The 14,245-nt window shown below is 36.6% G+C and overlaps 1 protein-coding gene across 15 annotated transcripts in view; it reads left to right on the top strand.

Annotated features, from left to right (window-relative positions):
- Positions 1–14,245, top strand: part of DMD (dystrophin) — a 1,236,775-nt gene that overhangs the window by 483,922 nt on the left and 738,608 nt on the right. For all 15 annotated transcript variants that reach the window (XM_072027522.1, XM_072027514.1, XM_038175527.2 and 12 more), the window contains one exon: positions 6,143–6,318. In XM_072027522.1, the coding sequence (XP_071883623.1) occupies positions 6,143–6,318 (176 nt within the window). The remainder of the gene's footprint in view (positions 1–6,142; positions 6,319–14,245) is intronic.

Below are 14,245 nucleotides of genomic sequence, written 5' to 3'. Positions count from 1 at the left end.
AAAGGCTCAAAGTTTGAGATAAGGACAAACAGATCACGCAGTAATTATTGTAACGGGCAAAACAGACTCGTCATAGGGAGACAGTAAGATTTATTACTAACAAGCTAGAGAAGTGAGAAACAAAGGAAAGAAACCAAAAGCACCTTCCCCCCCCATCCACCCTCTTCTACCTCCTTCCCCCAAGTGGCAAAGGGGAACAGGGGAATGGGGGTTATGGTCAGTCTACAGCACTTCTCTGCCACTCCTTATTGGTCACTCTCGTCCCCTGTGCTGTGGGGTCCCTCCCACGGGATACAGTCCTTGATGAACTGATTCGGTGTGGGCTTCCCACAGGCAGCAGCTCTTCCAGAACTGCTTCCAGAACTGCTTCCCACAGGCGGCAGCCTCCGTCGGTGCAGGGCCACCTGCTCCACCATGGTCTCCTCCACGGGCTGCAGTGTGGAACCCTGCTTCACCGTGGTACTCCATGGGCTGCAGGGGGACATCCTGCTTCACCATGGTCCTCACCACAGGCCGCAGGGGACTTTTGCTCCGGCGCCTGGAGCACCTCTCCCCCTCCTTCTACACTGACCTTGGCACCTGCAAGGCTGTTCCTCACTCCCTTCGGTCTCCCGGCTGCTGTGTGGTGCAGCGTTTTTTTTTCCTGTCTTAAATATGCTCTCACAGAGGCGCAAAACAACATTGCTTATTGGCTCAGCTCTGGGAAACAGTGGGGCCCTTACCAAACATGGGGCAGCTTCTAGATCCTTCTCACAGAAATCACCCCTATGGCCCCCTGCTACCAAAATCTTGCCACATAAACCTACTACAATAGGCTTATGTATTGCTACTGCTGTTGTGTCGTACAAAAGAATCAAACATTGTAGAACTATATTCATTATAGCCTACACAGTATGTACTCTTTAAGAACATAAATATGTTCTTACATATATAAAAAGGAACTCAATGGCTCCTTTTAAAAACAACACATTTTCAAGCTTCATAATGTTCTATTACTTTCATATATTTGTTAAATATCACTATTAATTGACACCTTAACATCTCTGATTTTAACAAATAATCGTGTTACTTTTCTCATTCACTTTAACAACAGGAACAATAGTAATGTTAAACTTTCATAAGATAAACTGAGTATGCTCAAATAAATCACCTACTAAACTGAGAAGAGTAGAAGCTACATAATACAAATGCCATGTATCCAAAAAAACAAACAAAAAAAAAAGGAATCATATAAAGGCTGCCTAATTTATTATAAACTGTGCATGTCCTATAAACTATTTATAGAGAATCAATATTCTGGATACAAAAGTTATATAACATTTTCATTCATATTTTGTTGCTTGGCTTCTTTTTCTAAACCATATTAGTAGCATAGCTGTCTTAAAATATTTGTCCTATTTGTAAGACAAGTATTTCAAACCTACATGCATAATGTTATGTGTAGAGTTCCCACACTTTCCATGACAAATTTTTGAAATCAATTTGAAAGATTAATTAGAAGTTGGTGCAAGCCCTTCTTTTCTATACTTGTCTGCACTCCCTAAAGCATGCATACCTTCATTTGTTTTGGCATATTCCTGTTATTAGGTTAAAAAAACATGTTGAAATTAAGAGTCTAAATTCTCCTGAACAAACAGTAGGGTTCAGAACTCAAGACTGCTGGTATTTTATATCACTAAAATCGCTAAAACCTGCAGTCACGATGTGTTGGAAAAAAAATAAAATTAAAAAAAAATAATAAATGAAACCAGTCCAAAGTATTCAAGGGTTTAGATTGGTGATCAGTTCTAAAAGCAGGTGAGTTTCATTTTCAAAATGGAACTTAAATAGAACTTGGATTACAGAAAAGATAGCCTCCTTGTGAAGTGAACAGTCACAAGGTTGTACATCCAGAGATCACAGAGCAGCACAGGTGGGAGATGCTTTGGATTTCCAAAACAGTGTAAATGCTTTATCATAACACCACACTTCAGTTGATAATCTTTTCCTCCTCCGAGAAGCTACTTTTCTTGGCACAGAATCAGTACAGTGATGTGGGCATATTGCTTCAAATTCTAGAGATGTTGCATATTCAGTGCTAACTAAAGGATCACTTCCTAAAGCACTGTTACACAGCTTAAGTATGTCCTCACATTTACCCTAGCACTTGAGTTATTGATGGTGTGCTTATTGTCATGTATTTCTATCTAGGCAGGGCAGATAATGCTAGTGTGGTTTATTCATTACAGAGCTTATTTACATATTTAGTCTGCAAGAAGAAAATGCCTTTAAAAGAAGATCTAATTATTATAGCTAATCATGAATGGAGAAGTTGGAAAAGGGTGACAATAAATATAACATTTTTCACTAAAATTTATCAGCAAATGCAGATTTTATTCTTTCAACTTGGATATGGACTTCAAAATGAATTTTATTGCTTTCATTAATAATTCTTACAGTACCTTCTTACTTATATTTTTGTCATGAGTTATTTCCCCTCCTTCTCTTACTGGAATGTCACTAAATGATTAACTAGCAAACAAAATATGAAATTACATAGAACAGACAGTCTCAGCCTTAGATCAAAGCTGCTTCTCCAATTAGACACAGGACAGTTATACATCCCAAAGGAAATGTGCAGAAGATAAAATGTGAATCTTCCCACATCTAAATTTTACAGCACTGAATTCAGCTAAGCATCTAATCTGAAATCATGGTTGAAGCTTCTGATGCACTGAATGGATGGCAGGGGTGAGAGATACCCCTAAAAAGCAGTTATTCTCATCATGAAAGTGACTGATTTTCTTCATTGAGCACACATTGGAAACAAGGACAAGGAAAACTTCTGTAAAGTAAATGTATAAATTTCAGAAACTCTAAATGCACCTTTAGTGAGTTCATTATGCTTCACTAAATTGTACTGAAAACCTTCCCAAACTAAAAAAAAAAAAAAACACCCAACATTCTTCATCTGATCTTCCCCACTCACATACATACATTTTATCAAAGAACTCCCGACAGCTCCAAAAGTGAGTGTTAAGGAAAATTATGGCTATATCAGGACTCAGGGCATTTCCAAAGGCGGAAATAAATGATGGTATTAAAGGTAGGCTGCCATATAAAAGAGAAATAAAATGACATAAAACTACTGAAGTGCTATACACAAATTGTATATACCTTTATTTGTAGAAGATGAAAAGGAAGGTTGAAATTTGTCCACTCCAAAAAAAAGGATGAGTTTGCTGATGTGAAACTGAAGGCAAGCATTCTATTTTGAAAGCCTTTTAATGTGTGGCCTTGTGAGTCACCTTAGGGCTTCCACATGATTTTCTAGCAGGTTAAAGGACCAGTCTTTACCACCCCTCCTCAGATTTATATGTGCCTTTCAGGAACTTAAAGAGACAAGGAAACTATATTGTCATTATTTGGACCATCCTTGAATTATACATGAAACAAACCACTTCAGTTTTTAAAGGTTTTAGAGGTTTTTGCTAGGGAGGCAAACAAAAGCTATTTCCTTTTCTGTATTTCCGAATTTGTTATGGATTTTCCTTTACCCAATGAAGTGTCTGCACTCTTTAAACACATACCAAGTTCCTGAACTTCACCTGGCAGTGTAATCTTCAGTACCTTTTAGCCTTCCCCAGTCTCTGTAATTAGAATGATTATGAATTGCAAATTCATATGTCCCATTTCATTCTGAAGTATACAGTATTTAAACTCCACTCCTATTGATTAAGCATGAAAAATACTTCTTTACTGTTTTGACATGTGAGTCATTACTCCCAACAGTATCGTGACTTGACTGCTCTGAGCATATGATAATTATACTGCCTGCTTTTGAAGCACAGTACCAAATCACCAGCTGAAACTGCTTCTCCTGTGCCATTGGCAGTATGCTGCATATCGTTCCTACAGTACCGTAGCTGTGATTTATTCTGTTTTACACCTGCTTCACTGTAAACTGTACCCTGATATTGACTGGCAAATGGAACATGGCAGGATATGACCTCAGGTGTCAGGAACATCCTATCATTGATTTTTAGATAAAACTCTGTGCAATAAGAATTTTATGACGAGAGGAAAAGGTGACTGTCGTCGAAGCTTCAGATATGGAGTAAGTAATGGTTTGTAGTGCTCTTAGCTGCACAGACAACCAAGGGAAGGATGACATCATGTGTTGTCCTCAAATTTCATAGTACCCTGGACCTCAGGAGCTTTATTTTGCTCTTTCTTCCTACCCAGAAATAGAATTAATTTAAAAAAATAATGTTGAAAATGTTGCTGTATAAAGTGCCAATAAAATTCTACAGAAGTGTTTCCTTATTATTGTGATTTTTATAGTTGAAGATATCAAAGTCAATCTTGTTGAGGGAACCACATATTAATATATAATACTGCAGTGATTAAAAAGCCAACTGGATTTTTTTTTCTTCCACTCCACGTAATTTACGTAGTTCATATTTTATTTAAGTCCCACATTTCACAATCAGTTTACTCCATTTGACGTTATTAATCCAGAGATTAAAACAAAACAAAACAAAAAGCTAACTTTTTTGAATCTTAATTTCTTTGTGTTCTGAGAAGTTCAGATTCTTCTCTAAAGTCTAAACAGCTGGTAATTTCTAGAGGGGGAAGCACAGCACTGTGCTGGCTGCTTTAAGTTTGCCACAAATACAGTGGTAATGGACCTCCCTACCCATAATTTCCACTGGCAGACTGGACAAAGAACAGCAAGACTTTTTTGTTTTGCATACTATGTGAAATATTTGGTGAAGTCAGCAGTTTTTTCATTATTATTATTATTATTGTTAATTTTACTGATGTTGCCTGCTGAAAAGAGGCTGTTTGTATGCCCCTTTCCTCGTCACTCTATTTTTTTAGTATAAGGAAGTACTGTGGGAAAGGAATTACAGTTAAATACCTGGTAAACCTGTTGTCCATTGTTCTTTTAGAAATGCTGATGTTTCAAAGAAGATAACTCCATACTCTTTCTGAGATTCTGATGCAAGAACGAATAGATTGTTTATGTTATGTTATGTATATTCCATGGAATTTTAGATACTAGCATTCCTGTTTCTGTGTTAGAGGGCCTTTCTAATTCTTGCACATCAGCAATAAGTGGAGAAACAGAGCTCTTCAGTGAATAATAATAAGTGAAGAAGCACAGACTTCCCTGGTCTTGGTGTAATGTTGTCCTTTTACTTTCCATTTCACTGCCCTAAACCATGGTTGGTTACTGGAGCTGTAACTAGAGTATTCTGAGAAGTAACCTATCATCTGGGAGAACAAAAAAAAGAGATGACCAGTTTTTGATGAATTAAGGTACTTAAGAGTAGCTGCCCATATTTAAGTTTGGTGTTACATGGAACCAAATATAACAAGTCAGTACATACATGTACAGCATTTCAAATCTTTCAACTATTAGCAGACATTATTATTATTATTATTATTATCATCATTATTCAACTGAACTATCTGAAGGGTTAACTTTCATTTTACTGGGCAAAGTGTATTATATTGGTAGTGTTTTATGGTGTTACATATTTAAGTATTGCTATATCTTATGACCTCTTTGTTTTAATTACAGAATGAAATTGAAGCAAATTTACTTGTCTTCTAGTGCATGTTTTCTACTTTAAGATCTCATGACAGAAAGCTAACTGCCTTTTTGTGCAAGTAGGGTATGATGAACTATATTCTGGTTTGAAGATTATTATAAACGGTAAAAATAGCAACTGGCAATTTAGTGCCATTATAATGCCTTTATGAGTTCTCAAGGAATAAATCTTCAGAATGGTGGCAAAGTAACATTCAGCAATAGTAACATTTCATATACTTTCTATTATCCAATTCCCTCATAAAATTGACCTTTTTGTTACCACTTATTTCTTTTCTTCATTCACCATGATTTAAGAGGGAGCTGTAAGTTCATCCTGTTTAGGATTCTTTCCGATTTTGATACTGACTTCTGCAGATATCTCATTCACATAGCATGACTCAGATAAAACAATTTTGTCTGAATTCATACTGTTATTTTTTTCTGAAGGTCAGCCTACAATCAGACAGGGGCAGTTTCTCATTATTTGCTATTGCTAGTCCAAACGGTCTTTACTGAAGTCTTTCAACCAACGTGTGACCTCTGTTTTAATACTTCTCGCAGATTTCACAGGCTGTCACTACCACTCAGACATCACTAACACAGACAACTGTAATGGAAACCGTAACTATGGTGACCACGAGAGAACAAATCCTGGTTAAGCATGCCAAGGAGGAACTCCCACCACCTCCACCCCACAAAAAGAGGCAGCTCCTTGTGGATTCAGAAATTAGGAAGAGGTGAGAATCATTAAAAAATTGAGAGAGAATAATGATAGAGTTTGGATGAGAATGCAAAAGTAGTCATTTGACTGCAATAGTTAAATGCATAGTGTTTTGAGAATAAAGTTATATTTCTGTACTCTAGATAAAGAACGATTATTATCTTTTTATTACGGAGTTTTTTTTTCTGTTTCTATCCCAACTATTTTCAGTATAGAATGTTAATCATTATGTCAACACAATTGTACTAGTAATTATAGTCAGTAGATCTCTTTTATATATGATATTGTGTGGTCTAACTTGATTGTAGTCTTGGAACTTGAAGAACAAAAAGTATTCCATTGGTTCTCAGCTTTTTTATTTTAAAAATTCTGTAAAAATATTTTTTTAGTATGTGGAATACTAGTATTGAAGATAGCTTCATTTCTAAAGTTCATACATTATTCTCTCTGGATTGTGAGTCAGCAGTAGATGTAACAGTTCTGTAGAAGCAGGGTTAATACTTGGTGAAATGTGCAGTAGTATTATTTTCAGAGTTCTTTCTGTGTAACTCACATGAGTTACGGTGGACTTTGAGAGAGTACTGAACATTTGTTAAAGTCACATAAAAGATTTCTAATGAGTTTCAGAATTTGCACAAGCACCAAATTTACGAATATGGTGCTTAGAAACTAGACTTAAATTGCTTGTAGTGTTGGTTTGGGAATTTTATTTTCTATTTTTATTTTTTATTATTTTATTCAGACAAACATATGAATTCCAAGGTGGTGGATTTAAGGACTGAGAGAAATACAAAACTGCATTCAATGTCTCATTTCTATAGAAAATGTATTTGTTTTAATTCAATGTGTTTTCAATTATAATAGCAAGTTATTTTCTTGTAAAATATTCTTTAATGGTGTTATAATATAACTGTATATTATTAAGAGTATTGAGATACACCAAGAAAATGAAAAATCTGGTGGATATACATATATATTAATTGACGGTGTATGTCATTGAAACAAAAGATACGTAGAGGCTCCTTTATTAATCTAATGTATGATTTATCTTACCCTTTTTGACCGTTCTAAAAGTAAGGCTTCTAGTTAAGACTCAGTATTTAAGAACACTCTTTGTAAGAAGATACAACCAAGATCCATGTATTATGTAAGAAGAGTGATTCATCACCTTTTTGTTAAATTGGAAAACTAGGCCTTTAATGAGTCATCTTTGTCTTCACTGGCAATAGAATTCTGTCGACTAAATAAGTAAATTTTAGATGGCTAAATTTGAATTAATCTAATCTCCAAAATATTTTTAATCTGCATGTGTGTTTTTTTTCTGGGAGGGAGGTGGTTTGGGTCTGTTTTGATGTGGGTGAATAATGCTTACAAGCATTACAAGCTCTGTTTCTTTTATCAGTGTTTCTCGAGTTCTAGTCAGTTCTGTTGCTGTAATAGTGTCCCTGAACGAAACACATGAGCCTCAATTGCTGTGTTTGGAAAGATTTGTGCTCCAGATCTGCTCTTCTGTGTTCTGCATGTTTTAGAAAGCTGTCTCAAAGATGCACAGCACCTGCAGTGTGAATTGCCAGGTGCTTAGTTTCAAGAGAGAAGAAAGAGAGTTTAGCTACTCTGTGAATATTGTTTTAGTGGATTATGTAAGAGCATGGTCTCCAGATGCTTAGCTGAGAAGAAGAAGAAAAACAAAAAAAAAAAAAAAAAAAAAAAAAAGGAAAGAAAAAAGGATGGCTAATTTTATTTTATTTTATTTTACATTTCCAAGTATTTTAGAAAGATTAGAAGTGTATGAGTTTCGTTTATACTGAGGAATTTTGTCTTTGTCAACCAGTAGCATACACAGGAGTTTATTTCATATTTCTATTGTCCCAGTTCACTAGGATGTAGATAAATGCAGGCTAAAGAAGCTGTTGAGTTTTCTTGTCTATTAGAGCAGCTTACTACCTGTAATGGAAAACAGAGATAAGAAGCAGACGACAGTTTTGTTCTTTTCTTTAACCAAAATCTAAAGCTACCTTCAAATTTAAGGTTTTAAAATTTCAGAATAATTCAGGGATGTTCTAAGTTTTGTTACTGCTCATAGGAAAGCTCCTTTTCCCAAAGGAATGAAATTAAAACCAAGAACGGGGAAAAAAAATACAAAAATAACTTGGAGCTGCATAATAAACGTCTTAAAACTATGTATAATACATTAGAACTTGAGATAAATATAATATGCCTGAAGTTTTTGGAGAGAAAAACCTGTATATAGGAGAAAATGTTGCCAAAGTATCATTTTCATGTATGTGGCACTAGGAAAGACATAGGTCTGTTATGTAGCATAGAAAAGTCTGAAAATTACTCTATTCAGAGTAGGTTTTTGAATAGGAAACAGGTTAGAGCTGTTTAGTATTTAATCTGTACATATTTCTAATATTGATGTTCTTGAATAATGTCCAAAGATAGTTTTCTTTGCCTGTTAGCAAGTAACTTTGTACCTGCTTGCTAGTATTTCTACACAAAGGCTGTTTGTCGTAACATTTTTGTGGATATAATGTTGTTATTCAGGTTTGAAAGAAACTTCATGTCCTTGATTAGAAAGGCATGTTAAGATAGGATAGTTGCTCCATCTAGTGTTTTTCATTCAATAAGTGTTAACATAACCATGAATGTTGAAAATAAAGTGGCCTTCACTCCATTGAAAAATCACGTCATTCGGGATTCCAATGCTTCATTACTTAGAACAGTTTGGATTTTTTATAGAAAAATATATTAAAGGAAATATAAAGACTTATTCAAAGCATTTTTGGCAGCTGTTCTTTCAAGCTGTTCTTTCATTGCAGTACAATGAATTATATTAGTCAGAAGTAAATGATGATTGTTAAGCACTTTACAGCAATTCTGTTTTCCTGGTGGTCCTTGGTTTCATCATTTTATCTGTGTAGTCAATGCCAAAGAAAAGGGAAAGGTGACTAAGGCAAAATAATATAATTTTCTGTTGTTTACAGGATAATTTATAAATGTTTTCATCTAGAATAAAGAATAGGAATGGATATATCAAGTTCAGTAAATATGCACACTTTATAACTTCATGCTTTTTTTTTTTTTTTTTTTTTTTTTTTTTTTTTAGCTCTTTATCCTGTTTGTGAGATGGGAAATGCCATAATTAGTGATACACTGAAAATATATGCTCTTCACATTTAGTGTCTGAAATCGCCTACTGTATTATGGGAGCGATGCCAGGTGGCACTCAGGGGGAGGCATGACTGGGTTTGAAAATGCTTTGCATTTTGCCACCAGTTGTTTGCTGAAGGCAAATGGTCTTAATGAACATACTCAACAGCAACCTCTAGACTTTCATTTTACTCACCTGTGACTTTCTCTCACATATGAGAAATGCAGTGGATCTAATCTGAATTTCAGCAAAGCATTCCATGACACGATTTAGGAACCACTGCTAAGGTCAGAAAAGGTGCAGTTTATTACCATAAGAATGGTCAGATGGATAATTGGATAAAGAAGAAGAACTGTAAGGCTAATATGATTGACTTTGTGTTTTCTTTAATCCCTTGGTATGCATTACAGAGATGTGCAGATAATAATGTTGATGAGACTAAATTGAATAGTATCAGTGTAGAGTTGGTCCAGAATGTCATTCAGAAAGGAAAGAAAAATTTTTTGAGGACTGAATTTAAAAATAAATAAATAATAGGGGGAAAAATAATAGGGGGGAAACTATCTATTGGGACAAATAAGCATTGAATAAGTAGATAAGAACTAAGACTACTTTATCAACTAAAGGCTCATCAGCTGCAAATATAGAGGATGAAGGGTAATTGCAGAATAATTATGCCAGTGGGTGTGGTGTGTGTATTTCAACGCTGTTCTTTGGCATGTTCTAGGCAACCGAGAGCTACGAGCTGAGGAACATTGCTGATGAGCTGGGCATTTCAGTCCAGCCATGGAAATGCTGTTATTCAGTAATAATGTTCTTTAATCAGAGTTGTACCATTCCCTACCAGCTCAATATGTAGACAAATGGTTTTATGTCTGCCCAGGATACACAATGCTGATATGCCCAGCATGGTTTTGTTTTGGTGGGGTGGTGAAGGTAATTGTGAGGCAGTTTCTATCTATTGAAAGAATCAAAGAAGAGCAAGTCTTGAGGGTAAACTACCATAGCACAAGTCTTCTTAACTACCGCAAAGCACTGCAGATAAATAGTAATGAAATGAAAAGTTACTACAATCAAATAGTGACATTTTAAGCCTCTTAGCATTAGTAGAGCCTCTGGACAATATTGGACAGAACTAACCTATTTTGCCATAAACACAAAACATAATATAAATCCCTTATTTACTAAGTATACCTACCGTAAGACAGAGAAAAGCATATGGTCTCTTCCAGTGGGACACTGCCTGCTCCCATTCCTATGCCCTTTGCTTCCACATGGTAGATCACAACTTCCCAGCAGAAAGGGCAAAGCACACGCACTTTCCCAAATGCAGCCAGTGAAGCTCTGTTTCCAAAAATGGTGGAAGGGATGTGAGACTGTTGTGCAGATCTGGAAATAAGAAGCTGAGACCAGGACTTAACGTGCCAGGGAGCCCGCACCTACTGGTTGAGGCAACGCACTACACCCAGCCCCACCGTATGTGTGCTGAGCAGTGTGTTTCCCCGATGATACAGGCTTTCCTACAGAGACTGTCTCCTTGGCCTCAGGCTGCCAGGGAAGGGAGCCACCCACCTCAGTTGGCCTCATGCTGCTTCCAGAACATTTCCTCATGGCTGCCCTGTGCTCACAGTCCCCACACTGGGGCTGGCCCCAGCGGCCTACACTTGCCTCACTGGGGGCCCTGTGGCCACCCCGCAGACAGGCTGCCTGGCCCAGCCAGCGGGGAGACCCCACAGGAGCTGTGCATGCTCTGGGTGCACGGACAGCCTCGCCCTGCACTCATGGTACCTGAGACACCTTCATACCCAAGCCGTGACAGAGCCACAGGAGCCCTTTATAGGGTACAGAGCACAGGTGGAAGGTTTATAGTCAGCCAGCCCTTTTATTATTTTATTTATTATTATTTTTTATAAGTATTTGTTTTTACTTTGAAATATAAACAACTAATCCCTAATCCTTGGTGCTATTTAGTAGTTTCAAAAGGCACTGGATTAGATACAGGGTTTGTAGATACACCCTGCTAGGTATTTGGGCTAGGAAATCCTTGTACAGAAGTGGAAAATCTTAATGTAACTAAGTTCTGAAATGCCCTAGAGGTGAAGTTTATTCTGTGTCTAACAGAAAAAAAAAAGATGGGAAAGCCAGAACAGAGTCTTTGTTGAACAAATTTTTTGTACGTGTGATCTAGGCAAAAGAGTTTTGAATGGGAATCTGCAATGGGCCTATGGTTTAGCTTGATGAAGAAAATGAGTTGCTGTAACCAATTTGTGGGGTTGTGAGAGGGCTGTGAGGGCAGTACAAGATAGCATCTCTGTTGTAGAATAGCTGAAAGACAGACTAATTGAAAAACTAAACATGAGCACTCTGTAAATAATTTTAGAGGCACTAAATCCTCCACTGCAGATTGAATTTTTAGGTGGGGAGCAAGGTAGTGTGCACTTTAAAGCAACGTAGTTATTCAGAGCTATTGTCTCAAGTGATTTGGTTTTAGTGTCTTCCATGGATTTAATTTACAAATTCTACATACACCCAACTTTATTGGTCCAGAAAGGTAACATTTCATTGCCTTTTTTTTTTTTTTTAATGTCAAATATATTGTTATACTTAAGACTATACTAGACAAAGACTATATTGATCCTGTTATATCAATCTAGAGTTAATATACTTTGAAACTGAAACTGCTCAGAAATAAAACATGCAGTTATCATAGCACACTGATTAAAAGCCATATCCTATCTGCATTTCCTGTGTGTGTGTTGTTTTTTTTAAGCTAGATATGAGAGAGAGATTTTTTTTCCAAGGTTATTGAGAAGTGCAGTGTGCTTTTAAACTATGTTAATGATATTTATGTGCATTGGTTGGACTAGGTGATATAGGTTGGTATAATTGATCTTGGAGGTCTCTTCCAACCTAAATGATTCTGTGATTCTGTGCTGCAAAAAGTTACCTTGAATTAACTTTCATCTCTTTTAAAGTCCTCATCCCTCACCCTGCTTTCCATCTGCAGCCTTTTTGGGGTGGGAGACTTTGTTTGTGGAGTTATATTTACATAAACAGAAGAAACTACAACTGAAAGAGCAATCTGTAATGTCAGATCAGTTCTGTCCAGATGCTGTCTGCTGTGGCTAATACCACCAGCTGATGAATGAATCTTTCATCCATGTAATGTGTTCCTGATTACTTTGTTATACTATCAGAGTTCTTCCAGTATTTCAGCTCCTCTTCTAGATTACACTTTCAGGGGTGGCTGTTGCAGAAGCAGGGGCTAAGTCCTTTTGTTAAAAACAAGACAAAATTCTCACTGGTAAACATTTTGCTCTGTCACTTTCTATGCTATACTGGACTAATAGCACACTATTCTGCAGCAAGCTTGCCTTACTGGTCCTACTTAACTGGAACCACAGAATAGAATTAACACCAGAAGTAATACAGTTTTACCTGCACCCAGGAGAGTTTAGTACTGAGTAATTTGTAATTTTGTCTTTATTTTTATCCTGTATCTGATGTTCTGTGTTCCTCTCCAGTTACAGCTGCTTCATGCCAGTGTTATAGAATAGCCTAATTGCCACAATAGCTGACAGTGGCTAGAGACCCATGCTCACCTATTGGTTTAAGTGAAGTGAAAGAAGTGGCCATTGCATCTCTTGTGTTCCTTGCCTGTATAGTTGGTGGCTTCAAGGAGAAAGGAATGCAGTGCATGTCGGCAGTAGGGAGTGACAACCCTTTTAGTAAACTGGGCTGCTAATTCTTGTGGGGTGGTGTTTGTACACTGCTGACTGGGTTTCAAAAAACAGAGGAGAGTTGGTGGTCCCATCTAGTTTGAATACCTGTAGGTCCCTGATGGAATTCTCTATTGACCCTTAGAGCAGTTTCTGTTTTTTCTCATTGTTGCTGACAAGCCCTGACCCAGATACTTATGTGAAACGCGGGACTGTATAGTGTTACTACTTAGTCTTTGCAAAAGTATATGCTGTATTTGGGGACTTCCCTGTATCTCAGCAATATTCAGGTGATATTACATCCTGCTGTAATTTAGCTGACCTAATATATTCCTAACTGAGGACTTCAGGAACTCCGTTTTGTGCTAGAGACTTCTTCAGCCTTCCTCACATCACTGATCACTGAGCAGAGCTGTTGTCAGTCTTCATTAGATATTGAATATAAATTATTTGAATCTAGAAGCATATTAGGAAGAGCTATGAAATTGCTAGTTTTTATCTTGTAATCCAGTCCATTAGCTTTAAAATTAGGTGTTCTCCATTTTCAGATCTATTGAACGGTGCTTACTCACAGTCACAGAAACATGTTTTCATCACTCTTCTGTGGAAATCAGTGTGATTAGATATACAGTTAGTGCTTGCAATTTGTTGAATAAACAGTATTCCAGTTTTATATGGGAATACTGTCTTTCATAGTTTTGTTGTCTCCTAGTCATAAAATTTCATGAGAGCATTTATTAAATATACAGCTATTATATGCAGAACAAATGATAACATCATATTTCAGGAATAATAGTTGATTTAATGTTGCATAGTCTCAGAGATAAAAACTCAGGCAGGAAGAAGCTCTTCACTGGCAATGCCATTTGATTTAGGGAATTATAGCCAGATACCGGCACAGAGATTCTCTAAGCTACCTGAGAAATGTTCTTATGTCTTTTACTTCTGAATTTATAGTTCTGTATAAAATGAAGATTTCTGCACCTTCCATTGCCTCACAATCATATCTTTTCCTCCTTTAATGATAATGCAAATACTATTATTAGGAATTGTTTTATCAACATTATTCC

The sequence above is a fragment of the Anas platyrhynchos genome, chromosome 1 (assembly GCF_047663525.1).
Source record: "Anas platyrhynchos isolate ZD024472 breed Pekin duck chromosome 1, IASCAAS_PekinDuck_T2T, whole genome shotgun sequence".
Taxonomy (NCBI): Eukaryota; Metazoa; Chordata; class Aves; order Anseriformes; family Anatidae; genus Anas; species Anas platyrhynchos.
Note: the sequence above shows the minus strand (reverse complement) of the source record. Positions and strands in the feature narration are given on the sequence as shown.